The sequence below is a fragment of the Ovis aries genome, chromosome 3 (genome assembly GCF_016772045.2).
Source record: "Ovis aries strain OAR_USU_Benz2616 breed Rambouillet chromosome 3, ARS-UI_Ramb_v3.0, whole genome shotgun sequence".
NCBI lineage: Eukaryota > Metazoa > Chordata > Mammalia > Artiodactyla > Bovidae > Ovis > Ovis aries.
This window is the reverse complement of record NC_056056.1, coordinates 7569878-7597230: the sequence shown is the minus strand read 5'-3', so window position 1 is coordinate 7597230 and position 27353 is coordinate 7569878. Positions and strand designations below refer to the sequence as shown.

General features: G+C 49.9%; 2 protein-coding genes across 6 annotated transcripts; both read right to left on the bottom strand.

Moving 5' to 3' along the window:
- Nucleotides 1-238: 238 nt before the first annotated feature.
- On the bottom strand, nucleotides 239-25847 carry LOC114113869 (kynurenine--oxoglutarate transaminase 1-like). Of its 5 annotated transcripts, none has more exons than XM_060411731.1 (14): nucleotides 25774-25847; nucleotides 12069-15407; nucleotides 10623-10681; nucleotides 8324-8474; nucleotides 4905-5054; nucleotides 4738-4824; nucleotides 4369-4497; nucleotides 2649-2769; nucleotides 2233-2309; nucleotides 2014-2103; nucleotides 1675-1861; nucleotides 1516-1595; nucleotides 880-966; nucleotides 239-791 (listed from the first exon to the last, which is right to left on the bottom strand). In XM_060411731.1, the coding sequence occupies exons 2-14, from the start codon at nucleotides 12162-12164 to the stop codon at nucleotides 726-728; spliced, it is 1380 nt and encodes a 459-aa protein (XP_060267714.1). In that variant the 5' UTR covers nucleotides 12165-15407; nucleotides 25774-25847; the 3' UTR covers nucleotides 239-725. The 5 variants fall into 5 exon arrangements, with proteins under 5 accessions (XP_060267714.1, XP_042101538.1, XP_060267713.1 ...); XM_042245604.1 differs by having other exon boundaries at nucleotides 2014-2309; nucleotides 12069-12269; nucleotides 15294-15407; XM_060411730.1 differs by having other exon boundaries at nucleotides 2014-2309; nucleotides 12069-12219; nucleotides 15294-15407.
- Nucleotides 20969-27353, bottom strand: LOC114113871 (putative methyltransferase C9orf114). Its single transcript, XM_027966340.3, has 3 exons — nucleotides 27311-27353; nucleotides 26234-26279; nucleotides 20969-25899 (listed from the first exon to the last, which is right to left on the bottom strand). The coding sequence occupies exons 1-3, from the start codon at nucleotides 27344-27346 to the stop codon at nucleotides 25724-25726; spliced, it is 258 nt and encodes an 85-aa protein (XP_027822141.2). The 5' UTR covers nucleotides 27347-27353; the 3' UTR covers nucleotides 20969-25723.

Below are 27353 nucleotides of genomic sequence, written 5' to 3'. Positions count from 1 at the left end.
CACGCACACACACAACAATGGTAACACACACCATCTGAGCCCCGAGGCCTGCTTTTATCATTAACTAACTAGGTGACCTCAGACAAGTCCCAAGTCCCTGCCCTTCTTTGGGCTTCAAAACGTTTGTAGAAAGAGAGTCTGGCAGCTGAGGTTCAGGCAGGTGGAAGGTGCCTTCTGTTCTGACTGAGCCCTTGGCAGCAATCAAGCACCAGGGTGTGAAGCGGAGAGAAGCAGCCAATAAGAGTCTGAACAGCTTAAAACTTTATTATGGGCAAAAAGTACTGGCTTGAGGACTCACAGCTAAATACAACTTCCCAGGAACAAATGTAGATAAGGAAAGGGAAGGATGTCAGAGGCCTGGCTGGGGCCAGGACTGGGACCAAGGCCAGTACATTATTGAAGTCTGCCCTCGGAGTCCCAGCTGAGCCTGGGAAGGGGCGAGGGGACCCAAGACCATTCAGCCCAGCACAGGGAACACCAGGGAGAGGCCCCAGCCAGGCCTCCCTCACCTCTGCGACAGGAACAGAGCCATGCACCATGAAGAAGTGCTCCCGACTCCCCAAAGACCAAAAGCAGGACTCTTCCCTGGGATCATTCTGTGTTACAGAGACGGGCTCCTCCAGTACCATCTACCTGCCACCTGGGGGATGGCCGAGAGCTGGACAAAGACAGAGCCTCGCAGAGTGTGCAGGCCCCAGGCAGGGCTCAGGGTTGATGTCACGACCTCAGGGCATGAGCTCAGCCTTCCACTTCTGCAGCTTCTGGTCCATGGCCCGGAGCGTGGATTCATCCTGCACCAACACAGATCAATCCTACCCCTCTCCCCAGCAGGTCTGAGGAGGCTTGGGGAGCTCTGCCCTCCCCAGGCCTGTCCTTTACCTTCACGAAACAGAAGCGGATATAGTGGTCAAAGAACTTCTGGTGTGGCACGCTGACGAAGGTGGACACTGGAATGGCCATCAAGCCCTGGGGAGGAGGAAGCCCATGTCTCAAATATCCCACAGCCTGGCAGGACTCTGGGGGGCCTCAGGGGATCAGAGGGGCCCATGATAAAGAAGGAGAAAGAGAATTAGCTTCAATGCAGCACCTCCCAGTGCTGTGTCAAGGTCAGAGATAAAACATCCCAAAGCACCATTCCAAGTTCCTCCTTATGTACACAGGAGAGAGGGCGGCTGAGAGCAAGGACGATCACCTGGCAGGTCAGGGCAGAGCCATAGAAGAAATGTCTTAGAATCGTAGCACTGAGCTGGATGGACCTCAGAGTTAATGGGCCAATCCGTCATTATACAGATGGGAAGACTGAGGCCTTGAGAGGGTAGGAATTCCTGCCAGCCCACAAGGCCTATTGGAGCACATTAAAAACAGGCTCTCCTTTCCTTGAAATGGATACAACCCTGAACCACGGCTCAGGGCAGAGGCCGGGCTGGATTTTGGCCCATCAGCTCGGGGGTCAGGCGCCCTTAGCAGTGCACAGCCTGTAAAACACACACAGCCACCGGCAGAGCCCCAGCCCACCTTATTCTTGATCATCCACTTGACGAAGCGTCTGTCGTAGGGCTCATCTGCCGCTCCGGGCAAGTCAGGCATCTTGTTTTCTGGGGGACAGAGGACGTGCTGGGTCCCGGGCAGCCTCCAGGGCCCCAGCCCCGGCTCCAACTGGCCGGGCCCACTTACTGAAGTCCGAGATGTCTGTGATGAGGAAGTAGCTGGCCTGGGGGATCACGGGCCGGAGGCCCACGGACTGTAGGCTCTGTATCATGTGGTCGCGGCAGCGCTGGATGTACTGTGGGAACTGCACAAAGTAGCTGCTGGGTTGGCCGAAGTGCAGCTGCTCCCGCTCGAAGCTCTGAGCCACTGCGGCCTGGGCAGGGCGTGGGGGCGGGTGGAGGGGGGGGCGGTGAGCGGGTCAGGTGTGACCTGACCTTGGAGCTGGCCCAAAGGCCTCTCTTGCCCCGCCCCTATCTGCGCCCGCCCCTCACCTGGCCACGCCCACTCCTGACCACGCCCCCTCACCTGGCACTGGGTGGCACACTGATCGATGGAGTTCTGGTGCACAGTACGCAGGTGCTTCATGAGCCTGTCCGGGCCAAGGACCCAGCCCACCTGGACCAAGAACACAGGGGGAGGGGGAGGCCCTTGGGGGCCGAGCCAGACCCTTTCCGGATTCCCAGGCCAGCCTCTCCCACCAACGATTGTAGAGGGAGGGCTCCCCATCCCCCCATCCTCTCTCACCTTCCAGCCTGTGACACTGAAGGTCTTGCCAGCGCTACCGATGGTCAGGGTGCGTTCCCACATGCCAGGGAGGCTGGCTGCCCAAGATCAAAGAGAGAGGCTGCTGAGACGGGGTTGGGGGCACGGAGTGGGGGCTGGGTCCCAGCACGGACTCAGGCTCTCAGCGCCGCGGACTCCACTCCGCGTTAAGCTATTTCCAGGACTTATTTGAGCCCCTCCTCATGACAACCTCGGGAGGTAGGTGCCACTGTGTTCCCCTGTCCCGAAAGAGGTGAAGTCACAGCCCCAGGTCACCTGACCTGTGTGGGTCCAGACCCCTTGGTCCTAATCACCAGACCTGCGCTGACACCAGACTGGGCTCAAGGCCCTGCCGCAAAGGTCTGGGGGTACGGGGCGCCCTGGCCGGCTTGGCTCACCGATGCTGATGTGCTGGAACCCATCGAAGACCAACCACTGGTACACCTCGTCTGTGATGCACACCACGTCATGCTGCTGGCACAGGCTGGCCACCAGCTCCAGCTCTTCCCTGGAGAACACCTGCAGGGACCGTCCCCCACCAGAGAGGCCAGCTCAGAGCAATGCGAGCGCACAGCCAGAGCCGGTGCCAAGGGCTTCTCTGCCCTCTCCTAACCCTGCAACTGTGACCCTGTGAGGTCAGCTGTGAGACAACAGAAAATATCTCTATTGGTCTCTGCCCCGGATTCTGGCACAGAACTCCTAAAACCCTTGCAACTACTAAGGGGTAAAAGCACTGGAGGGTTTCCCCGGTGGTGCTAGTGGTAAAGAACCTGCCTGCCAGTGCAGGAGACATAAGAGATGCGGGTTCGATCCCTGGGTCAGGAAGATCCCCTGGAGGAGGGCATGGCAACCCACTCCAGTATTCTTGTCTGGAGAATCCCATGACGGAGGAGTCTGGTCGTCTACCGTCCACGGGGTCGCAAAGAGCTGGACACACTGAAGCAACTGAGCACGCATGCACAAGAGCACTAGAAGCATCTTTTGCTCTAAGGTCTGGTCTTTGATCCTGACCTTGACACAGGCAATGGAAGCCCCTGTACACTCCTAAGAGATAAGAGCACTAGGAGCATTTTTGTTCTAGTGAGGTGACTCTAAGTGGGCTCCTGGATCAAGGCTGGCCACCAGAGAGACCACGCAAGCCATGATTAGAAGCCTGACATTTCCAGCCCCCTCCCATATCCCACTTCCTGCCACTTCCCCAGAGAAGGGAGAGAGGTTGGAAATGGAGTTGATAATTGATGCCTCCATCAAAATCCTGATAGGTGGGGTTTGGGGAGCTTGCAGAGGTGGATGAGCTCATGCGGGCACCCGGAGGCTGACGCACCCCAACTCCACAGGGGCAGAAGCAAGCACCTGTTCTCGGGCACCGCCCAGACCTCGCCATACTTGTCTCTTCATCGGATTGTTCATCTGTATCCTTTATCATCTCCTTTAATTAACTGAGAACTGTTAGTAGGTGTGTCCCTGAGTCCTGTGAGCCACTCAGATGAATTGAACCTGAAGAGGGGGTTGTGGGCGTCTCAGATTTACAGCCACAGGTCAGAAGCACAGGTGACAAACTGACTTGCGGTTGGCGTCTGAAGTGGGGTGGGGGCAGCCTTGTCAGACTGGGCCCTTCACTGCTGGGAGCTGACACCATCTCCAGGCAGACAGTGTCAGGACTGAATTAAATGGAATTGAACTTTGTAGGGACACGCAGCTGGTCTCACAGAACTGCTTAGTGTGGGGGAAAAAAGAACCCCGCGTATCTGGCGTCAGCAGCTTCGAGAGTGATAATGGTAACAGTAAAGGAGAAACAGGTGGGAGACTGGGTCTTCCTTGACATCGGTTCTGTCATGTTCCCATTTTACAGATGAGAAAAGTGGAGCGGTGAACTCTCGGGTCCGGGTCTGTGGGGGAGTAATAGAGGCTTCCAGCCCAGCCCACTACCGCTGACACCTTCCCTGGGGATCCCTGCCCCAGGCCCTGGGACCCCAGGAGCCTCGATCCTCAGAGCTCTCCGTAGTTAGCTCGCCCACTTCACAGATAAGAAAACTGTGGCTCCATGGCAGCACACGAGGAACAACAGGGACGCAAGCCAATCTGGAGGGGCGCCCGGGGAGGAGGTCCCTCAGGTACCTTTCCCAGGGGGTTGTTGGGTGTGTTGAGGATGAAGGCTTTAGTGCGAGATGTGAACTTGCTGGCCAGCTCCGTGGGATCCAGCTGCCAGTTGCTGCTGGAATCCGGCTCTCCCTTCTGGATGGGGCTCTGCGAGAGGAGGGAGGCAGGGTGGCAATGCTTACTCCTTGACTTTCATCTGTAGGAATTCGGCTCCTCCCTCCCAGGCATCTGTCTCCACTGTCTCTCCTCTGGGGCTCTGGACACCCCTCCCCCCATCCTGGAGAAACTGGCCTCCTCCACTTCCTTCCTTCTTTCCACTTCCCCGGGTTCAACCCAGCACACTCCTTGGACCCCTCTGCCCACCCACACCCCAACCAGCATCCTCACCGGCTTCAGGGACACAAACACAGGGCGACCCCCTGCCATCAATGTCATGGGCTCATAACAGTAAAAAAATGGCTCGACGATGATAACCTAGTACAAAGGTCAGATGAGCTGGGGCTGGCACCACCCGGACCCTTCACCCCTACCCAGCCTGGGCTTTGCCCATTCACCTCATCTCCTTCATCCACCAGGGCCTGGAAGGCTGTGAACAGGGCCCCGTAGGCACCCACGGTTACCAGCACGTTCTTGAGTGGGTCTATCTCCTGTCCCAGGAACTTCCCAAAGAAACTGGCCAGAATCTTCGTCAGGGGTGGGTAACCCTGCCAGGACAGCACGGGTCAGGCGCCTGGCTCAGCCTGGGCCCACCCTCCTGTTCAGACACTCTCTGCAATTCTAGCATCTTTCAGCAGCAAACCTGGGGGTCAAGTCAGCTTCTGTGGGGTGGGTTCTTTCACCTCCACCACCACCCCTTGCCATGAAGCCTGCTCTGTGCCAGGCCCACCACCCAGGGCTGGGATGGATGGGGAACCAGACAGAGTGTATGCATTCACAATGACTGTCCAGTGGAACCCTCAAAATAGCAACAACTCCAAGCTTTAAACATCTCCCTTTAAGTTTAAGAGAGTTTAAGGGAGGACTTCCCTTGAGGCTCAGCTGGTAAAGAATCCGCCTGCAATGCGGGAGACCTGGGTTCCATTCCTGGGTTGGGAAGATCCCCTGGAGAATGGAAAGGCTACCCACTCCAGTATTCTGCCCTGGAGAATTCCATGGACTGTACAGTCCGTGGGGTCGCAAAGAGTTGGACATGACTGAGCCACTTTCACTTTCTTGAAGTTTAAGAAGGACTTTTTTGCCATCTGAGCCTCTTGGCAGCCTTGCAAGAGATACATTGCTTGATTCCCATCATTTAACAGGTGGAAAAAGAGACCCAGAGAAAGGAAATGACTTGCCCAAGGTCATGGCAGTTGCAGTGCAGGACGGAGGGTTTATGGTGCAGCTTTGGAAACCCCTCACTTTGAGAGGAGTATTGGATCTATAAGCTTGTTTGCTGAGGACACTTATAAAACATTCCAGGGTAAGCCGAGGGACTGAAACCTAAGGTCTGGAACTTAATTAAATGATTTACCAAACCAGATTTGACTGCATGAACATGAACATTGTGTATACATCAAAATATTCCATGAGCAAAGTTAGAAAACTAAGAGAGAAACATTGCAACATAAAGAGCTCTTGTGAAGCAATAAAACAAATACACATAGCCAAATGAAATAATGAGGGCAGTCATGAAAGAAAAATTGCTGATGTTCAACATTGATAGTAAAAGAATGGACTTTCCTGCCAGCTCTGAGACCAGACTATTGATGGGAATGTAAGTCTTACTGGAGGGCAATTTGATGATATCCGTCATAGGCTAAAAGGCTTACTCCCTTTGATTATCTGGTTTTACTTCTTGTGATTTGAGATAAATGCTCACTTACGTGTACACACAAAATATTCACTGTGGCACTGCTTAATAGTGAGATAACCAAACCAGACCATCAGTGCAGGGCTGGGTAAATCAATTATGGCGCCTCTAGTCAGTGGAATACTATGCAGTCATCAAAAAATGAGGCTATTTTGACTTGGAAGGTTGCCCCTATCATACTATTTAAAGAAATAAACAAGTTCCATAACACTGTATATATAATGTTGAATTGGCTTAGCAGTTCTAGTAGTTCTGTGTGGAGTCTTCAGGGTTTTCTATATATAGTACAATATCCTCTACATATAGTGACAGTTTTGTCTCTTTCCTTCCAATTTGGATCCCTTTTGTTTCTTTTTCTTATCTGATTGCTGTGGCTAGGACTTCTAATACTATCTTGAGTAGAAGAGGTGAGAGTGGGCATCCTTGTCTTGTTTCAGATTTTAGTGGGAAGGCTTTCAGCTTTTCACTGTTGAGTATTATATTGGCTGTGGGTTTGTCACAGATAGCTTTTGTTATGTTGAGATCAGTTTCCTCTATTACCACTTGGGTAAGAGTTTTTATCATGAATGGATGTTGAATTTCATCCAGTGTTCTTTTACATCTATTGAGATAGCCATGTGGCTTTGTCTTTTGTTTATTTGCTGAATCACCCTGATTTGCTTATGCTGAACGATCCTTGTGAACCTGGGATGTGGCGTACAATCTTTTTTACATGTTGTTGGATTTGGTTTGCTAATATTTGTTGAAAATTGTTGCATCTGTGTTTGTCAAAACATTGCCCTGTAATTTTCTTATTTGGTGCTGTCTAGTTTTGGTATCACGATGATGATGGTTTCATAGAAAGTCTTTGGGAGTATTTCCTCTTCAATTTTGTGGAAGAGTTTGGGAATGATCGATATAAGTTCTTCTTTGTATATTTGGCAGAATCAGTCTGTGAAGCCATCTGGTCTCAGACTTTCGTTTGTAGGGAGTTTTTAAATTACAGACTCTATTTCACGTGGAGTGATAGATCTGTTCAAATCATCTGTTTGTTGTTGATTCAATTTTGGTGAGTTTATGTTTCTAGAAAAAGATTTGTGATTTTTTAGCACAAATGGACTCATACCATGAACAATATTGGCCTTCCCTTAAGATCCAGTGGTTGGGACCCTGTGCTTTCACTGTAGGTGAACTAAAATCCCACCGACTGAGTGGCACAGCCAGAAAACCCAAAAGAACAAGGTTCTACTGGATAGCACAGAGAACTATATTCAATACCCTATGATAAACTATAATGGGAAAGAAAATTTTAAAATGGGGATATATGTATATTATAACGGAATCACTGTGCTGAGCACCAGAAATTAACACAACGTTGTAAGTCAAGCTGAAGCTCCAATACTTTGGCCGCATGATGCAGAGTCAGCGTTATAGTTCAATTAAAAAAAATACCAGAAAGCCACACAAATCTCATATGTGGATATATGTGTGTGTTCATATAAACATTTTTAAAAGTTAAAAGTTCAAAAGTCTAAACACTCAGCAAAGGAGCACACTGTTGGCAGTGCTAGACTCTGGGCGGTGGGAATGGAAGAAACTTTGCCCCAGACTGTGAGATGCACACCAAGGTTTAAGAACTTGCTCCAGGGCTGGCAAATATTTACTCTGTGGTTCTTCACAGACAAACTTTGGATTTAGAGTGCCCCCCCCCAAAAAAAAACACAACTATCTTCCATGAGTTTTATGGGTCACCTCCTTCAGGAAGCCTTCCCTGACCTCTCAGGTTTCATTCCCTCCTTCGTGCTCCCAAGGACCCCAAGCTCCTCCATGGCAGCAATCAACCACCTTTGATTTCCGCTTCTGTTGTTTGGTCTGCTTTTCCCACTAGACCACAATCTCCCAGCTCAGGTTTTGTTTTGTTTTTTTAAATCTGCCTTTCCCCCAGGCCATGAACTGTCCCAGGGCCTGTAACAAAGGAGACAGTCAATGAACACTGAACCGTGGCGGGATTGAATTTCAAGGGCTCTGCCCCGTGAATCCTAACATCTAGATTGGCCTGCTCTCCAGAAAGAGCTGCCCCTTCCTCCCCTGGGACCTCTGCAGAGGCCCGTGTCTAGGGGCCCCCAGAGGGGCTGGGAGACTCACAAATGCCTTTGTGTACTGGTTAAGCATGAAGTCCCCGCTGACGGCATGCTGAAAGGCTTCCACGGCAAACTCTGGGGGTGAGAAGTCTGGGAAGCCTTCACCGAAGTTTACAACATCAGCCTCCTCGCTGGCCAGTTTGACAAATTCCACCCTGGGCAACAAACAGAGAGTGGGTAGCAGAACCCTCCACCCCAACCTGGATTTCTGCTCCATTCCAGGGCAGGGTGAGCAAGGCTGTTGGGCTTGCAAGAGAAAAACTGGATAATTAGCACCCATCCTGATCTGTTTACAGTCATAACTGGTCGCATGCTGGTCACATGTCTCAGCCCAGGGCCTCTGCAACTTTCCATCACGATCCACAGTAAGAAATCACTTTTACATCCCAAACTCTGGAGGGACAAACAGGGACTCCATGTTCTCCTTCCAGTGGGATCCACGGCAGTCTTTCCCATCCTGTCCTACTCTGGTCTTTACAAATACTTGCTGAGCACCCCTAAATGGATTTCATGACCTATTCACGCATCTGTCAATGCCACACTTTGAAACATTTGCTCATATCGCCTCTGTTAGTCTATGAGGCAAGTTCTGCTCCTCAGTCGCAATGGGGATGGAGAAGGTGGGATTCAGGGGACTTGCCCGATGGCTCCCAATTAGCTTTTCCCAGTTGGCTTTTGAGTCCACCTCTGTCTGAAGCAACAATCGGGCCCTGGAGAATGACTCTGAATAGACTGTAGTGCCACCAGCCCTGCCCTCTGCCGCCTCTGGCCCCCTACCACCTTTCTTCTGGGCCTGCCTGCTGGCCACCTCTTTAGAGAAGCTGGCAGAGAGGCTGAGAAGCTGGATAAAAAGGCTGGCACATGGCTCCAGGTTGGCAGGGGGCAGAGCAGTCAGGTGTGGTGGCAATGAACGTGCCTAACAATAAATATGTCTAAAATCGGTTCTTCTTCTCTCCAGAGCTTCACAAGGTCTCTGAAGACACGAAGTTGCTGAGGCTCAGAGAGACCGATGACCTGCCCAGAGCCACACTAGTGGCTAAAGCAGAGCTGAGATGCAAAGTCAGATGGTGGGTGTTCCATGGTGGCTGTGACAATGGAGCCAGATCCTCAGGCCGCCACCCGGGGGTCCTCAGGAACCTGGGGCCTCTCATGGCCCTCATCTCTCCTAGCATGCTCCCCTGGTCTGTGCAGTCCTCCCAGGCCAGCCCTGCCCTGACTCTGCCTGAGACTTGGCTTCTCCTGGCCTCAGTCCTCCGTTCTGTAGAATGGGTATGAAAGGCTCAAGAGTCTGCTGCCTCTGTGAGTCAGGACAGACTCTAGCTGCCTCTCCCAGCCAGTCATTTCCTTCCTCTGGGCTGGACTTGACCTTATCTGCAAAATGGGCCACAGTCCTGCCCACCTGCCTCACAGAGAGGACAGAGGGGGCAGCCTGGGGAGCAGGACCCAGGGGGCTCAACCTGGAGAGCAGCCGGACACCATAGGGCCTTTGGGCCTGGCCCCCGTATCCCAAACACCAGGGAGCATCAGAGGAGAAGATGGAGGTGGAAGATTTTTGCAAATCACAAAATGCGGTACAGGAGGGGTGTTTGAAAGAAAAAGATGGTCCTCTTTTGGATAAAAACAACAGCCAATGATATCTTTTTTATGTACAGAGGTGGCTCTGTGCTCTTGGCCAAAGGGGGAGTGGGCTGGGAGCAGGGGTTGGAGAAGGGGGAAGAAGGAAGGGCATTCAGTCTTTCTTACACATCTTCAATTGCATCCATTGCATCACTAGTGACAGCGGGCACGTACGTCTTTCACATGTAGAATGAGTCAACTCAGAAAAGATGGTAAGCTCTGCAAGTGTCGGTGAGGAGCTGCCCATGTCTTACCTTCTTATATTCTTTAGCTTATCTTGTTCTCTACTAAGTGTGAAATGAAAGACCACACCCCCCCTGGCCCCCGGAAAGCCCTCAGCCCAGTGCCTGGGTAGTGCCCATGGCTCACACAGTATTTCATCTCACCCTCCCAAGGCCCTTCAGGGGTGACAGAAGTACCTCCATTTCCTAGCTGGAACCGGAGGCTCAGAGCAGGTGAGTCACTGGCCCCAAATGCCACAGCCAAGCAGGGTGAGGCTGAGACTGAATCCTAAGCAGGCTGCTGGGGGGTCTCACCTCTCAAGGGCTGAGGCTGCAAACCTCCTGGTCCGAGTATGCAGCCGTCTTGGGTACCACGGAGTCCCTGCCAACCCAGGGACCGCCAGCCCTGCTATCCTTGAGCCAGGGGACCCCCACCACCATCCTCCCCAGTCCTGCCTGGCTCACCACGGGCTGTGGTCGATCCCGTCCAGCCTTCGAGCCTGCAGCCGTTTAGCCATGGTGAGCTGGAGACAACAGAGCAAGCAGGGAGTCAGGTGGAGACAGAGCAAGTGGAGAGTCAGCCTGGGCTCGCCCCGGGAAGCAACTGCTCTGTGACCACAGCCTCCATGTCCCCCCCTCCGGGAGGAGGAGAAGGGCAGGGCTCCTCCAGCCTCCCAGGGCCTGGCTCCTCCCCGCGCCTCCAGCCTGGACTTGCCCACCTGCCAGCGACGAAAATAGTAAAAATGATAGCATAATCTTTGCCAGGGAAATTGTGTGATCCCCAAAATGTTAGACGGCAGTGATTATTTGGTGAGTAAACAGACATTTTTCCTTCTCTTCCTTAACAATTTTCTTTTTTTCACATTTTCTAAAATAAATGCTTTTCTTCATGATTAAAAATATGGGAGTAGATTACATTTTAGAGGAATGTTTATAAATGTGCTGTACTGATATCAATAAAACAGGTGACAAAATGAATGTATGGTATGATTATGTTTTAAAAAATACCCTTGCATATGCTTGTCTATATACATTTTTTATGGTAATGTGTGAATGGAAAAAAGTTTAGAAGGAAACGTAGTAACACGTTAACAAAGGTTCCCTCTGAGTGGTGGAATTGTAGGTGATTGAATTATGGGGGTGCTTTTCTATGTTTCCAAGTCTTTTTGTGCGGAGATCATATCATCTTTGATTCTGAAATGTGTATTTTTGCACACTGCACTTTCAGATGTATCTTAGAACCTATAGAATGAATTTAATAGGCGATTTCCTCCTCCCTTACTAGTCCCTAAAATAACAATGTATCTTAATATTGATGTCATATGGTTTCAAGGATATAAGGACTTGCTTTCGAATTAGGTATGCATCACGTTAAGGAAATACAGTGAAGATGAGTTGGGGCTGTGCTGGAGAGGTGAGTAGAGGTTGGAGTGAGGGAGTTTGAGGAGGGTTGAGATGGCTGAAGGAGTAGAGGGGTACAGGGGCGCAGGGAGAGAACAAAGATGAACCGAGCTGAATGAGTTCAGGGAGGAGATGAAAAAGGGCGGAAACTCGAGGTGCTCAAAGCAGTGACCTTTGCGTTCATCACACACAACTTGGATAAGGGAGGAGCCAGTGCCTGTTCTTGAGTTTATGCATAATGCATTTATTCAGCCAACATTCATGAAGCACCTACTGTGTACCAAACACTGGGCTGGGCTAGGGGCCGATGGGGAGGCTGCAGCACCAAGGATGCAGAGCTATAAGCTAGATCAGAAGCAGGGGCTAGGGAGGGACCCACAGCCAGGCTGCAGTCAGAGAAGGCTTCCTGAAAGAGGAGGCTCACGCACAGCTTTGAAGCCAGGACCAAGCCAGAACCCAGGAGCCCCAGGCCATGCGAGCAGCAGAGCTCGGGGGGGCGAGAGCACTTACAGTCTGGTGCAAACACCGGGTGAGCGAAGCTCCAGACTTCTTTCCCCGGAGGGGCCCCACCAGGTGCAAACAGATGGCCGTCGCATTCCTGAACATGCCTCCCAGAGCCGTGGGGCGACGTCCCCTCCAAGGGCAGAGAAGGGAGAACACCCTGGCCGGAAAAATGGCTCTGGGCCCAGGACTTGGTCCCCCCGCCCAGCTCTAATAACAAGAACAATAAGGGCTGGTATTTATCGAGTGGTTGCTCTGCACCAGGCGCGGCAACAAGGGTTTTGTCCCACGACTATCCTTCAGTCCTTGAAACCCTGGGACCACCCCCCACCCCAGCAACCACAGTAACCCTTTCAAAACGCTAAGAACAAGAGAGAAAAAGATAGTGCTAAGTTGTGTCCAACTCTTTCGAGCCCACAAACTGCAGCCCGCCAGGCTCCTCTGTCCATGGGATTCTCCAGGCAAGAATACTGGAATGGGTTGCCATTTCCTTCTCCAGGGGATCTTCCCGACCCAGGAATTGAACCCCGGTCTTCCGCAATGCAGGCAGATGCTTTACTGACTGAGCTATGTGGGAAGCCCTCAAAATGTAAATCACCTCTAGTTAAAAATGATCCAGGGGAAGATTATGGATGGCTTCTAACATCACAGAGCCAGGCCTACCTCACGTCCTGACTCTGGAAACACACATACCACCTGTAGACTATTTCTGTGCTAAACCCAATCTGAAGCTGATCAGGCCTTAAAAGAGATTCAGGAATTCCCTGGCGATCCAGTGGTTAGGATTCTGTGTTTTCACTGCCAGGGCCCGGGTTCCATCCCAGGTCAGGGAACTAAGAACCCACAAGCCTTGCAGTGCTGCCAAGGGGGAAAAAAAAAAAGATTCAACAAACATAAATCAAAACGCGAATGCTTCAAAAAGAAGAAAATCATTGAAGGACACACTGCACAATTTCAAAACTTACTAAAAAGCTAAGGGAACCCAAAACACAGTGTGGTACTGCCATAAGGATGGACATATAAATCGAGGGAATAGGATTGAGAGCCCAAAAGTAAACTGCTATTTGATCAACTGCTGTTTGACAAGGGGGCCAAGAAAATTCAAAGAGGGACAGGACTGACAGACTGATAGCTCTTTCTCGATTCTGTGGGTGGTGGTGCATGGCTGTTCTTAGTTGGTAAAGTGATTTGTCTGGTTAATTCCGATAACGAAGGAGACTCGGGCAGGCTAACTAGTTATGCGACCCCCGAGCAAAAAAAGAAAAGAAAATTCAATGAAGACAGAACAATCTTTTCAACAAATTGGTGTTGAAACATCTGGATATCCCCATGCAGAAGAATGAAACTGGACTCCTACCTTATAAAAAAAAATTAACTCAAAGTGGATCATAGACCTAAAAGTCAGGGTTAAAACTATAATCCTCCTTGAAGAAAACAGAAGTAAAGATTTTGACCTTGCGTTAGAAGACGGTTTTTTAATATATAACACCATATATAGCAGCTTTTATATATCACAACACAAGCAATGAAAGAAAAAATGGATTTAGACTTCACCAAAATTAAAACCTTTTGTGTCTCAAAAGATACCATCAAGAAAATGAAAAAAACCTACATAGGAGAAAGTATTTGCAAATTATAAATCTGAATCTCTCCAAAGAGGTATAAAGTGCTAGCAAGCACATGAAAAGATCCTCAAGATCGTTAGTCATTAGGTAAATGGTACACTAAGACACAACTTCACACCCACTAGAATGGCTATAACAAGACAGATAATTACAAGTGTTTCAAGGATGGTGGGAAATTGGAAGCCTTGTATATTGCTTCTGGGAATGTAAAATGCAGCAGTGGATGTGGAAAGCAGTCTAGAAGTTTCTCAAAATGTTAAACACAGAGTTAGCATATGACCTAGCAATTCCGCTCCTAGGTATATACCCAAGAGAAATGAAACACAAAAATATGTCCATACAAAAACTTGTACACTGGGATTTCCCTGGTGGTCCAGTGGCTAAGACCTCACACTCCCAATGCAGGGGACCAGGGTTCCATCCCTAGTCAGGGAACTAGATCCCTTGTGCCGCAACTAAGACCTGGACTTCCCTGGTGGCTCAGACAGTAAACCATTTGCCTACATGTGGAAGACCCGAGTTCAATCCCTGGGTCAGGAAGATCTTCTGGAGGAGGAAATAGCAACCCACTCCAGTATTCTTGCCTGGAAAATCCCATGGACGGAGGAACCTTGTAGGCTACAGTCCATGGGGTCACAAAGAGTCGGACGTGACTGAGCGACTTCAGTTTCCTTTCTTTCTTTTAAAAATCCTCATATTAAGAAGAAAACCCAAAGTTTCTACCGTATCCTACGAGCATATACTACGACGCCATATTAGATCAGACATGAGGGCCCAGGTCATTTCCTACCACCGTTTCTCTCGCTTGCTCTCGCCCAGCCACGCTCATCATTCCTGTCTGTTAAGTTTCCTTATCTTATATCAGCACCAGCAAACATATTCTGCCTTGGGTCAGAGCAAATACTTTAGGCTTTGCAGGGCAGACAGTCCTTGTCGCAGCTTCTCAAGTCTGCTGCTGCTTTGGGAAAGCAGCCTCAGATGACACATTCACACACCCGAGGCGGCAGTTTGCGTTGTGGCCTCACTTCTCTGATGAATCTAAGAAAAGCTGTTAGTTTTTATCTTGGCTCAGCTTTTTATTCACAAGGACAGTGTGATGACTTCCAAGCTCCTTGCACACAGGACTGCAAACTGGAAGTCCTATATAATCTACCTGCCCACAACATTTCATAACTATCAGTGTGACCCTCTAACTTTACTATAGAGGAGAAACAAAAGGACAGTAATTCATAACCCAGTCATGGATACAAATGCTCAGGCTTGCCCACACTAGAAGATTCTAGGAAGTGGATGGTTGTCGGCCCTTGCTTGTAAGAAATAAATCTGGCCTATGGGACGTTCCTGGTGGTCCAGTGGCTAAGACTCCCCGCTCCCAATGCAGGGGGCCCGGGTTTGATCCCTGGGCAGGGACCTAGATCCCACATGCCACACAGATCTTTTCCCATGTGCCACAACTAAGATCCAGCGCAGCCGAAAAAGAGAAAGAGGGAAACAAAGTCTGGCCTAAACTAGGCAACTCCCTAGCCTAGTCCCTTCTAAACTCCGCTCCCAATCCAGCCTGTTCCTCCAAGGTCTTTCCAAACATTTCAGAGACCAGAAAACTTGTCACCTGCCCCAAGGTGGGGCACGTCCTCCTCTGGTCCTCACTCAGACATCAGCGTCTCCGGAGCATCTTCTCTGACCCGGTCCTGGCAAAGCGCTGAGACCACAGCGTGGACCAGGCCTGTCAAGAGATGCCCACAGACACTGTCACCATTACTATCCAGCAAGTATTTCCTGACCAACGCGAAGCTGTGTGTTATGGCTCAAATCGTGTCCTTCGAAAGGATATGTCCAAGTCCTAACCTCTGGTAACCTGTGAATATTTCCCCAGTGGCTCAGGGGTAAAGAACCTGCCTGCAATGCGAGAGACATGCTGGACATGCAAGTTCAATCCCTGGGTCGGGAAGATCCCCTGGGGATCTTGGGGCTGGTCCATGGGGTCGCAGAGAGTTGGACACAACTGAGCGACTAAACAACCACCTGCGAATGTGGCCTCATTTGGAAACAGGATCTTGGAAGGTGTAACAGATTTAAGACGAGGGACTTCCCCTGGTGGTCCAGTGGCTAACAGTCTGGGCTGCAGGGGGCCCAGGTTTGTTCCTTGGTCAGGGAACTAGATCCCACGTGCGGCAACTAAAGGTCCCGCGCGCTGCAACTAACACTGGCCCAGACAGAAATAGCAATGCATGTATGCTGAGTCACTTCAGTCATGTCCGACTCTTTGTGACTCCATGGACTGTAGCCCACCAGGCTCCTCTGTCCATGGGATTCTCCAGGTAAGAATACTGGAGTGGGTTGCCATTCCTTTCTCCATAAAATAGTTATAACAGTAAATAAACAAATATTCGAAAAATTTAGGATGAGGTCTCAGTGGATCAGAGTGGACCGTTGCCAGTACAGTTTGTTTCCTTGTAAGAAGAGAAAAGAATGCAGACGCACAGGAGAAAGGTCATGTGAAGACAGCCGCTGCTGCTGCTGCTAAGTCGCTTCAGTTATGTCCGACTCTGTGCGACCCCACAGACGGCAGCCCACCAGGCTCCCCCGTCCCTGGGACTCTCCAGGCAAGAACACTGGAGTGGGTTGCCATTGCCTTCTCCAATGCATGAAAGTGAAAAGTGAAAGTGAAGTCACTCAGTCATGCCCGACTCTTCGCCATCCCATGGACTGCAGCCCACCAGGCTCCCCCGTCCCTGGGACTCTCCAGGCAAGAACACTGGAGTGGGTGAGGCAGAGATTAATGTGTCTCCGAGCCAAGGAACACCCAGGACTCCTGACAGCACAGAAGCTAAGAGAAAAGCATGGACCGGATTCTCCTTTGGAGCCGACAGAGAAAGCATGGCCCCGATAACACCTTGATTTTGGACTTCCAGCCTCCAGAACGAGGAGAGAAAAAATTTGTCTTTATATTTAGAACCACCCGGTGTGTGGTACTTTGGTAGAGACGCCCAGGAGACTAATACAACCAGACACTAGAGGGCGCTGGGGGCACAGCCCCTGCGGGCAGGCCTTCCCGGGGGCTCCTTGGAGGGCGCGGCCTTCAAGCCCAGTCCCAGAGGATGGGAAAGGATGCCAGGCGGTGCAAAGGCCCGTGGGGGCGAGCTGGGAGATTCCAGGGGCTGGGAAGTCAGTCAGAGTTCACCCTCTGATTTACTCCCTGTGGCTAAGAAAGTGCGATTATTATCTGAGGAGGGGCATTCCACCCAGTGTCTGGGAGAAAGTGCTGGCCTGCAAGCCCCCTCAGCAGAGGATGGGAGGTGCACCGCCTGGTGTGAGCCCAGTGCTGGCCTTGGAGGGCACAGCCGTGCCTGTTCTGGGGGGACCAACCATCCCACTTGCCCGGGATTGAGGGGTTTCTCAGGACACCAGACTTTAGTGCTGAAACTAGCACCATCCTGAGCGAACGGGGATGGGTGGTTCCCTTAGACCGGCCGAGTGCAGGGGTGCCTGCTCCCATCCTGAGTCTGAAACCCTGCTGACTCGCCCAGATGGACTTAATCTTAGGGCAACCCCCCTCCCTCACCACCTCCTGGCCACTTGGTTCAAACTCTTCGGCTGCCTGGTAGGCTGATCCTCTCTCTGACACGGTTGCCCACATCCCTTTATGTCTATCAATTCTGGCCTTTCTCCTAAGGCGGCTACACCTCCTCTGCCCCAGATCACACCTGCCATCATCTCACCTGATCACAGAGGTACGAATAATATTAATACAGTCAGTTCTAATTTGCTCACTCAGCACGAGGCACTGAAATTAGGACTATACTGATGTCATCAGACGCTTTCAACAGCCCTGGAAAGCAGGTGCTATCCTCAACCTGCCCCCCCACCTTAATAGGCAAGGAAGGAACTTCTCGGGTGGCCCAGTAGATAAGAATCCGGGTGCCAATACCGGGGACTCGGGGTTGATCCCTCACCTGGGAAGATTTCACATGCCTCGGAGTAAAAAATCTCGTGTGCCACAACTACTGAAGCCGGTGCCTAAAGCCACTGCTCCGCAATGAGAAGCCATAGCGGTGAGAAGCCCCCACACTATAATGAGTAACCCCCACTTGCTGCACCTAGAGAAACCCTGAGTACACCAACAAAGACCCCGTGCAGCCGAAAGTAAATAAAATTTAAAAGCAAAACAAAAAAGGCAGGAAATTTGTAAGAATGATAATATAACAACAAAAACCAGTCAATCCTTAAGGAAATCGACCCTGAATATTCTCTGGAAGGACTGATGCTGAAGCTGAAGCTCCAATACTTTGGCCACCTGATGCGAAGAACTGACTCATTAGAAAAGACCCTGATGCTGGGAAAGATTGAAGGCAGGAGGTGAAGGGGGCAACAGAGGATGAGATTGTTGGATGGCATCACTGACTCAATGGACATGAATTTGAGCAAACTCCGGGAGATACTGAAAGACAGGGGAGCCTGGTGTGCTGCCGTCCTTGGGGTTGCAAGAGTGGGACACAACTGAGCGACTGAAAAACTGGAACAAACACTCAAGCGGGGCTCCGGCAGGTCAGGGGAGGGTTCGAATCATGGGATGCCCACAGTTTAAGATCCCGGCGTGTGGCCCTTTCCTCTCCTCTGCCAGTCTTGGCCCTTCATTCTCACTGCCAGCTGTCAGGAAAGGTGGTACCTTGGGGCTGGGGGTGGCCTGGGCCGCCTGGCTCCGTGGAGCGGGGGAGAGCCTGTGCAGGATGAGGACACGCTTAACCACTCATGCTACCTCAGGGCTGGGGCTGGAAACCAGGATCCAGCTTCCACTGCAGGGGACTGCCAGGGCAGCGACTGCTGTGTGTGTCTGGGTGAGTCTGTGGGCACAGGAGTGAGTATCATACTGCACCCTTTGTGGAGCAGGTCTGTCCTGCCAAACCTTTGATGCCCACCTGGGATTGGGCACCAAGCAGACACTGGGGGAGAAGGTGAGGACACAGGCTTTGGGGTCATGCATACCTTGGCTGTGTGACTCAGGGCAAGTCACCTTACCTCTCTCAATGTCAGTTTCCCTATCCGTAAAATAAATAGAAATAAGGGAGCTCATGGAAAGCCCTTCACTGAATGCCTGCCACATAGAAGGTGACTGTAAATGGCAAATGTTAATAATAGAGTGGGCACTTTATGAATACCCGTGAGATTCACACAATATGACCTATTTCAGCGGGACTGACTTCATCAGATCTCAGGAGGCTTAGTGCTGAGGGCCTGCGATAGTTTGAAGGGCCTATGAAAATGTTTTCATTTTAATTTATTTTAAAATAAGAACACAAGTGGTGCTAGTGGTAAAGAGCCTGCCTGCCAAAGCAGGAGACATGAGACATGCATTCAATCACTGGGCCGGAAGATCCCCTGAGGAGGGCATGGCAACACACTCCAGTATGCTTGCCTGGAGAATCCCGCAGACAGAGGAGCCCGGGGGGCTAGTCCATGGGGTCGCAAAGAGTCAGACGACTGAGGGAATATAATAATGAATGTATAATAATGAATCTAGCCTGGATGATATGTGTTCTTTATACCAACATAGTCATAAAGTATATATATATTTTTTTTTGGCCAAGCTGTGTGGCTTGCGGGATCTTAGTTCCCTGACCAGGGATTGAACCAGGGCTCTTGGCAGTGAGACCATGTAGTCTGAACCACTGGACCACCAGGGAGTTCTCCTTTGTTATTATTATTTTTTTAATGGAGAAAGGGGCCCATGAAGTAGAAGTGAATAGGGTCCCTGAAAGTTTTAATGTGACCTTGAACATGGGTAAATCTGTGTGTGGTTGTGACTACTTGTGCAAATAAGAGTGTTTGCCCTTGAGTACTTGCACATGTCTCTTTCCTTGGAGCCCGTGGCTGTCATGGGGACAGTCTCCAGGAACTTGAAGGGGAGGGAGAGCCACTGGGGGTCTGAGCCGAGGGTGGGAAGGGCACAGGTGGCCACCTGGGGTGCCCTCACCAGCAGCACTGTCAGGTGTCAAGGTGTTGCATGCTGCTTGCCTGTTGCATGTCCGACTCTTTGCAACCCCGGAACTGAAGCCTGCAAGGCTCCTCTGTCCATGGAATTCTCCCGGCGAGAATATCGGAGTGGGTTGCCATTTCCTCCTCCAGGGGATCTTCCCGACCCAGGGATGGAACCCAGGTCTCTTGCATCTCCTGCATTGGTAGGCGGGTTCTTGACCACTGAGCCACCTGGGAATCCCTGTAAGGCATTGCCCTGTGAGGAAATGGGTGCTTGTTGTCCCTGAGGCCACCACCAGGGGACATGCAGAGCCAGCCCTGTCTAGACTTCTGGCTAGCTGGCCCGAGACCTTAAGTCATACGAGACATTAGGACAGAGGACAACTTTGCGTCTCAGAGGGGAGCGTGGCCTCACTTCATAGAGGAGACCGTCGGTGGGGAGTGTGCTGGTCCAGGCCCACCCCGAGGTGCGACTGCCGGCCTCCCAGACCAGGGTTCTTGCCCTGACTGGGCTGACCTAGGTATCTCTACAGGGGCTCATTCACAGACACCTGGGAGCTCTCACCATTGCCTCATTCAGAGACACCAGGAAGGCGCTGGGGCAGCCTTTCCCAAGCCACACCCACCTCCAACTCCCCATGTGCCTCATCTCGCATCTTCCAGGAAGCAAGTCTTCCCTGGACAACTCCTCTACAGCCCTGATGACTAGCTTAAGGGTAATGACCGTAGCCTTTTATTTACTGCACTCTTTCTCTGTGCCAGGCCGCCTGCCCAGCATTTACAGGGCCCATCACTTTGAATCCCATGAGAAAGGTGCCATCAAGAGGCAAAGTAACAGACCCAAGGCCACAGCTAGCAGGTAGCAGAGCTGGAATTTGAACTCAGGACACAGACTTCATTGCCACTGTGGAGCAAGGGGAGGCTGAGCAGTGACACCATGGCCCCTTGGGCTACTGATTCACTATTTCCAGAAAAAGTCGAGGAAGCACAGACTGACAGATGCTCAGTGGGAAATGAGAGAATTTGATCTAGTTGCTTACATTTTATGGACGGGGATAGTGATGAGCAGGGAGGGGCACCGACCAGCCCAGATTCCAGGGCAACCAGATCACCCGAGTCATACTCCTGGCATTTTTCTCATCCTAGCAGCTGCCTGGGACATTATTATGCATGTGTCTCAGAGGAAGATGCTCAATAAACTTTCACTGAGTGAGAGAATGAATGTTTACCTCTCCAACCAGACTGTGAGCTCCGTTAGAACCAGGACTCTTCTTTGTTCATCTTTCTACTATCGACAACTGGTGCAGGAACTTAGATACACACCTTTTATTCCTTCAGCAAGTATTTACTGAACTTCCAGTATGTGTTATGCCCTAGGCTAGCCACCAGGCACACAAAGGAGAATAGGATACCTTCCTTTCCTTTAAGGTGTGCATACAGAATGAGGGAGACAAATGAATAATCAGACCATTCTAATACAGTGTCAGCCTTAACATGCAAAGGATTCTTATAAACCAGTTACAAAAGACCAACATTTCAACTGAAAAAAAAAGTGGGCAAAAGATATAAATTCACACACAAAAAGAAAACAGCATGTAAACTTGAAGAGATGCTGACCCTTGTCATAACTGACAAAATGCAAACTACACTGAAACACTCTTGTCTGGGTCTCAGGCAGAGAATAATAAGATTGGGATGCCCCAAGTCAATACTACGATGCACTAAAAGTCACTGGTAAAACTTCTGGAGGGAAACTTAATACTAGTGACTTATATTATTCTTTGACTTAAACACTCTGTCTTATAGATGTTTATCTTACAGGGATGTTCATACATATACATAAACCTGGAAGATAATTGCAGTATTGTGTGTGAGGAAAAAAAAGCCAATTCAGTGTCTTATCAGTTGGAGGCTGATTCAATTTGTTTTGATTTATCCATACAATGGAACGCTATACAGTCACCAAAGGAATGAGACCACCCCTAGCATTCTCATGTGAAAAGATATTCAGGTTACATGAAAAATGCAGGTGGATTTCAAAACATACTACAAACTTACGGTAATCAAAACAGTGTGGCAATGGCATTGCTTAGACATACAGACCAATGACCAGAATTGAGAGCCCAGAAACAAACTCAAACATCTATGCCCAGACGACTTTTGACAAAGTGTCAAGACCATTCAATGGGGGTCAAATAATTTCTTCAACAAACGGTGCTAGGACAACTGGAGAGCCCCTTGCAAAAGAATGAAGTTGAACCTCTATCTCACTCCATCTACAAAATTTAACTCAAAATGAATCAATGACTTTGATCACATTCTTCATAGTGTCCCTTGATGCACAAAAGTTTTACATTTTTATGAAGTCCAAACATAAAATTAGATTATGACCCAGCAACACCACTCCTAGGTTTATACTGGAAAAACAAAACAAATGTCCACACAGAAACCTGTACGTGAATGGTAATGGTAGCATCATTCATAACAGCCGAAAGGTGGAAACAAGTCAAATGTCCTTCAACAGATGAATGGTAAACTGGGGTATATCCACACCATGGAACACTGTTTAGCCACAAGAAGGAACAACAGACACATTGATACATGGTACAACTCGCATAAACCTCAAAAGCATCCTAAGAAGTCAAACCCAAAAGGTCACCTGTTGTGTGATTGCTTTCGCAGAATGTGTCCAGAATAGACAGATCCGTGGTGTCAGGAAGCAAACTAGTAGTTACCAGGGTATGGAGAGGGGAATGCGGAGTGATTATTCGATAGACACAGGGTGCAGCTCTGGGGCACTAGAAATATTTTGAAACTAGAGGGAGGTGGTGGTCATGCAACATTGTGAATACACTAACTGCCACTGACTTGTACACTTTAAATGGTTAACTGTGTGTTCTGTGCATTTTACCTCAATTGTGAAAATGTATGGGGACTTCCGTGGTGGTTCAGTTGTTAAGACTATGCCCTTCCATTGCTGGGAACGTAGGTTTGAGTCCTGGTTGAGAAACTGACATCCCACACGCAACTAAGCCTGCGTGCTACCAGAGAATCCAGGCAGCACAACAAAAGATCCCGCGTGCCGCAACTGAAGACCCGATGCAAAATATACGGTAAGAAAAAAGAGGCATGTGGAAGACAGCATACTCCGCTTGCATTTTAAATTATACAGATACAAATGTGGTGGTGCGTACATACGCATACACATACATAGTTCTCGCTTCCCACTGCGCTGTGAGACTGTGAAAATAACCATTCAAGCTGCAGTGGTGCAGAGAAAACCGAATAATGGGAAAAATTTTGATTGTTCACGGACCTTTCAAAGGTGTTGTCAAAGCATTAAAACTTCTAGATGATGCAGGGGCCACAGGAGACACGGGTTTAATCCCTGGGTTGGGAAGATCTCCTGGAGGAGGGCATGGCAGCCCACTCCAGTATTCTTGTCTGGAGAATCCCATGGACAGAGGAGCCTGGAAGGCTACAGTCCACGGGGTCGCAAAGAGTCGGACACGAATAAGGTCACTTAGCACTCACACACACATCATAGACATGAAATAAAGATTTCTTAAAAAAAAAAAAACACCTCTTGATGGCCTGTTACAAACGTAGAGGGAGGTGAAAAAGTAGTGAAACTAATAATACTACATTTAATACTTATTAAATTGCTAGTGTAATTTAAATTAAAGCATTGAGAATTCAAGTATTTTCTTTCGTTGTAAAAAGGTATCAAGGATGACCCAGCAATCCCACGTCTGGGTATACATCCAAAGGAAGAAAGTCCTATCTCAAGAAGAATCTGCGCTCCTGTGCTCACTGCCACATTCTTCATGAGTCGACATTTGGAAACAACCTGAGTGTCTGTTGATGGATGAATGGATAAAGAAAATATGGTATGGATGAATATACAATGGAGTGTTATTCGGTCTTTAAAAAGAAGGAAATCCTGCTATTTGTGACAACATGGATAAAGCTGGAACACGTTACGGTAAGGAAAATAGGCCAGAAAGAAAAGAGACAAATATTGCACAATATCATTTATATGTGGAAATTGAAAAAAAGAAAGAAAGAAAGAAGTGGAACTCATGGACGCAGAGGTGCAGTGGTGGTCGCCAGGGACTTGGGAGCGGAGGAAGCAGGGGGAGGCTGACGAAGCAGCACAAGCCTCAGTCACAAGGTGGATGATCCTGAGGACCTAACGCATAGCCCGGTGGCTGCAGCAGACAATGCTTTATTGTTGTTTAGTGGAAATCTGCTAAGAGAGTAGATCCTCTCCCTACAAAAAGGGTAACTACATGAGGTAATGGAGGCATCACTGACTTGTTTGCGGGAGTCACTTCACCAAGTACACACAGAGTAAATCATCACATTGTATACTTTATATTACAATTTTATCTGTCAATTAGACTTCAATAAATCTGGGGAAAATGATCAAGAGTCGTTGAAACAGTGCTTGCCTTCCAGTTGTGTAGCTTCAGATACAGAACCAGCATCTTCTCTATGCATTGGTGAATCATCACACTCCTTTCTAAGTTCAGATCAACTTAAAATACTCTATTCTTTGTACTTTCAATGCTATGAAATATATCTGGCAGTTCCTTTAATGTGGTGTTTTTGCTGGCATCATTTCCTTGGGACAACATCATCCTTTTTGTCAGAACCGCTTTCACTCACGTGTCGATATGATGTGCCGGCACTAAGTTTCCCTGGCTGCATAGTTAGAGCTTCTGGAACAGCAAATCGCTGCGGGTTCAACATTCCCAGTTCAGTTCAGTTCCGTTCAGTTTAGTCGCTCAGTCGTGTCCAACTCTTTGTGACCCCGTGAATCGCAGCACGCCAGAGCCAGCTGTTTTTCTTTTTTTTTCATCTGCTTCACACGATTTATGGGATCCTAGATCCTGGATGAGGGATTGAACTCATGTCCCCTACATTGGAAGCTCTGAACCTTAACTGCTGGCAAGAGAAGTCCTTGCCAGCTGTTTAGAAAATCACTCTATTTATCTTCAATTCGGATTGCACGTTCCGTCTCATCACTCTGCATGTCTGTGCTGCGCTTTCATGTGTGCGGCCCAAGTCCCTCTTTGGGGGAGCTATTTCCTGTTCTTTTGCTCACACATTTTTGTAAAATGTCCCATGGGTTTATCACTAGGAGACAGGAGGCAACACAAACCACATGCTTTGCTGTCTGTGTAGGAACTGAATAACACGCATGGTGACCAATCCTAAAAGAGATCAGTCCTGAATAGTCACTGGAAGGACTGAGGCTGAAGCTGAAACTCCAATACTTTGGCCACCTGATGCGGAGAACCGACTCATTGGAAAAGACCCTGAAGCTGGGAAAGATTGACGGCGGGAGAAGAAGGGGATGACAGAGGATGAGATGGTTGGATGGCATCACCAACTAGATGGACATGGGTTGAAGTAGATTCCGGGAGTTGGTGACAGACAGGGAGGCTTGGCGTGCTGCAATTCATGGGGTCACAAAGACTCGGACTGGACTTTCAGTTTAATGGCTGGAGAAACGTTAACTGTAATGTTTGCTGGGATTTTTGAAATAAACTTAAAGCACACAGAAAGTGCTCAGTAAAAAAGTAAAAACTGTGACAATCCACTCCAGTATTCTTGCCTGGGAAATCTCATGGACAGAGGAGCCTGGTAGGCTACAGTCCATGGGGTTGCAAAGAGTCGGACACAACTTAGCAACTGAACAAAACAACACACCAACAGGCAGATTGTGATTTGGGGAAATAGATCTGAATGGAAATGTAGCATAAAAATGGGGAGTGAAGTGACCTAGCAATATGGAAGAGAGAGTTTTGTAAGGAATTAAAATTTGTTTATAGAATAGCAGTTGCAAATATTCAAACAATAAAGTCTGGCTAAAGGAGCTAAAGAAAGAGTAAAAACAGCCATTACAATGATGAGGTTCTAGAAGTTATGATACACGACACTTACCCTCCAGAGAACTAAAATCTACCTAAGTAGGTTAGGGCTCAGCTTTTCGAATCCCTCCCATTCTCTAAGCCTCAGTTTCTCCATCAGGACAAGATGTCTGGGCCCAGTGGCCCCTCAGGGCGGTTCCGCCCTTCTCTGCCCTGCCCAGGACCCGGCTTGCTCACCCCTCTCCTCGCTCTGGGCAGCTGCCTCTTCCTCGTGTTGGCGCTTTGCCTGTTCCTCCTGCGCTCGCTGCCGCTCCAGTTTCTTTGTCATCTTGAGATCCTTCCACTTCTTTTTCTCCTCTTGTTCTGGATAAGAGGACATCCCAATTGGTGGAGGGAAGAGTGACTTGGAGGTGGGAAAACTTGGAACAGCCCAGGAGGTGGTGTCCTCTCAGTAGGTCAGCCTGGGGACTCCAATGCGGCCTAGAGAGCAGCCAGAGAAGCCTTCCATGGCTTCTGGGCTGCTCATCCCCATTTTGGGTACTAGTAAGACCTAGAGGGGACAAACCTGGTGGCTTTTCCCCAAGATTCAGCTGTGTACTGATGGAGTGGGGTCAGGGGGGAGGTGAGCACAGACACTTAGCTCCCCATTGGGCCCACCCTCCCCAGGCCCACCTCCACCCCCTAGTCCCTGACTTACTCTGTTGCTTCCACTTCCGCCACTCCACCCTTTGGCCATGTTCACCCTGGAGAAGGAGTCAGGGGAGATACAGGAGTGAGGTTGAATGGTCACACCTGAGCTGGCGGGGGGAGGGTGTTCCCACTTGCTGCTCCCCAGCTGTCCCCTCTGTTTAAATGAGTTGTTGGTTAGTGGCTCAGTCGTCTCCAACTCTTTTGCAGCCCCATGAACTGTAGCCCACCAGGCTCCTCTGTTTGTGGGATTCTGCAGGCAAGAATACCTGAGTGGGTTGCCATTTCCTTCTCCAGGGGATCTTCCTGACCCGGGGATAGAATCCGAGTCTCCTGCATTGGCAGGCAGATTCCTTACTGTCTGAGCCACTAGGGAAGCCCCTTTAAATGAGGGTGGTGAGGAAATGAGGGGCACCCCCCCCAACACACACACACACAATACTGCCCAAGAGAGAGCGTCAGGAGGGCAGGGACATGTATCCCCAGTGCCTGAGACCATAGCTGGGACATAGTCAGCATTCAGCAAATTGTTAAATGAGCTCCTCCTGGAGAGAAGAGGGACTAGGTGCAGGGTGACAGGACCTGCCCACTGCCGCCCTGGTTATCAGAAGACATACGTCATGAAAGGGCTCGGGAAGAAGCCGGCTCCCGCCTCACGAATCCGAACCCCGGGCAGAGTTGCCAATAAGAACTCCAGCAAGGTTGCCATTGACCAGAAGGCAATGGCAACCCACTCCAGTACTCTTGCCTGGAAAATCCCATGGGCGGAGGAGCCTGGTGGTCTACAGTCCATGGGGTCGCGAAGAGTCGGACACCACTGAGCCACTTCACTTTCACTCCGGTAAGGTAATGAGTTACCAACGCTGTCCTGGCTCCGACTCAAACCCCGGTTCCCACCTCCGCTGCTCATCGGGACAGGGGTAACTGAGGCCACAAGCAGGCAACAAGCTCGGACATCCCGGCCGCGGAGCAGCGACGAGCCTGGGGCTGGAGGGGCGACTCGGACCCGCCACAGGGCCCCACGCGCCTCTGTCTTTTAACCCCAGGCCCGCGCCCTGCCGCAGGGCTCTCACATCTCTCCACCTACCGGACCACACGGCCGCTTCCTCGCGCGCTCCGCCATGTTCGCC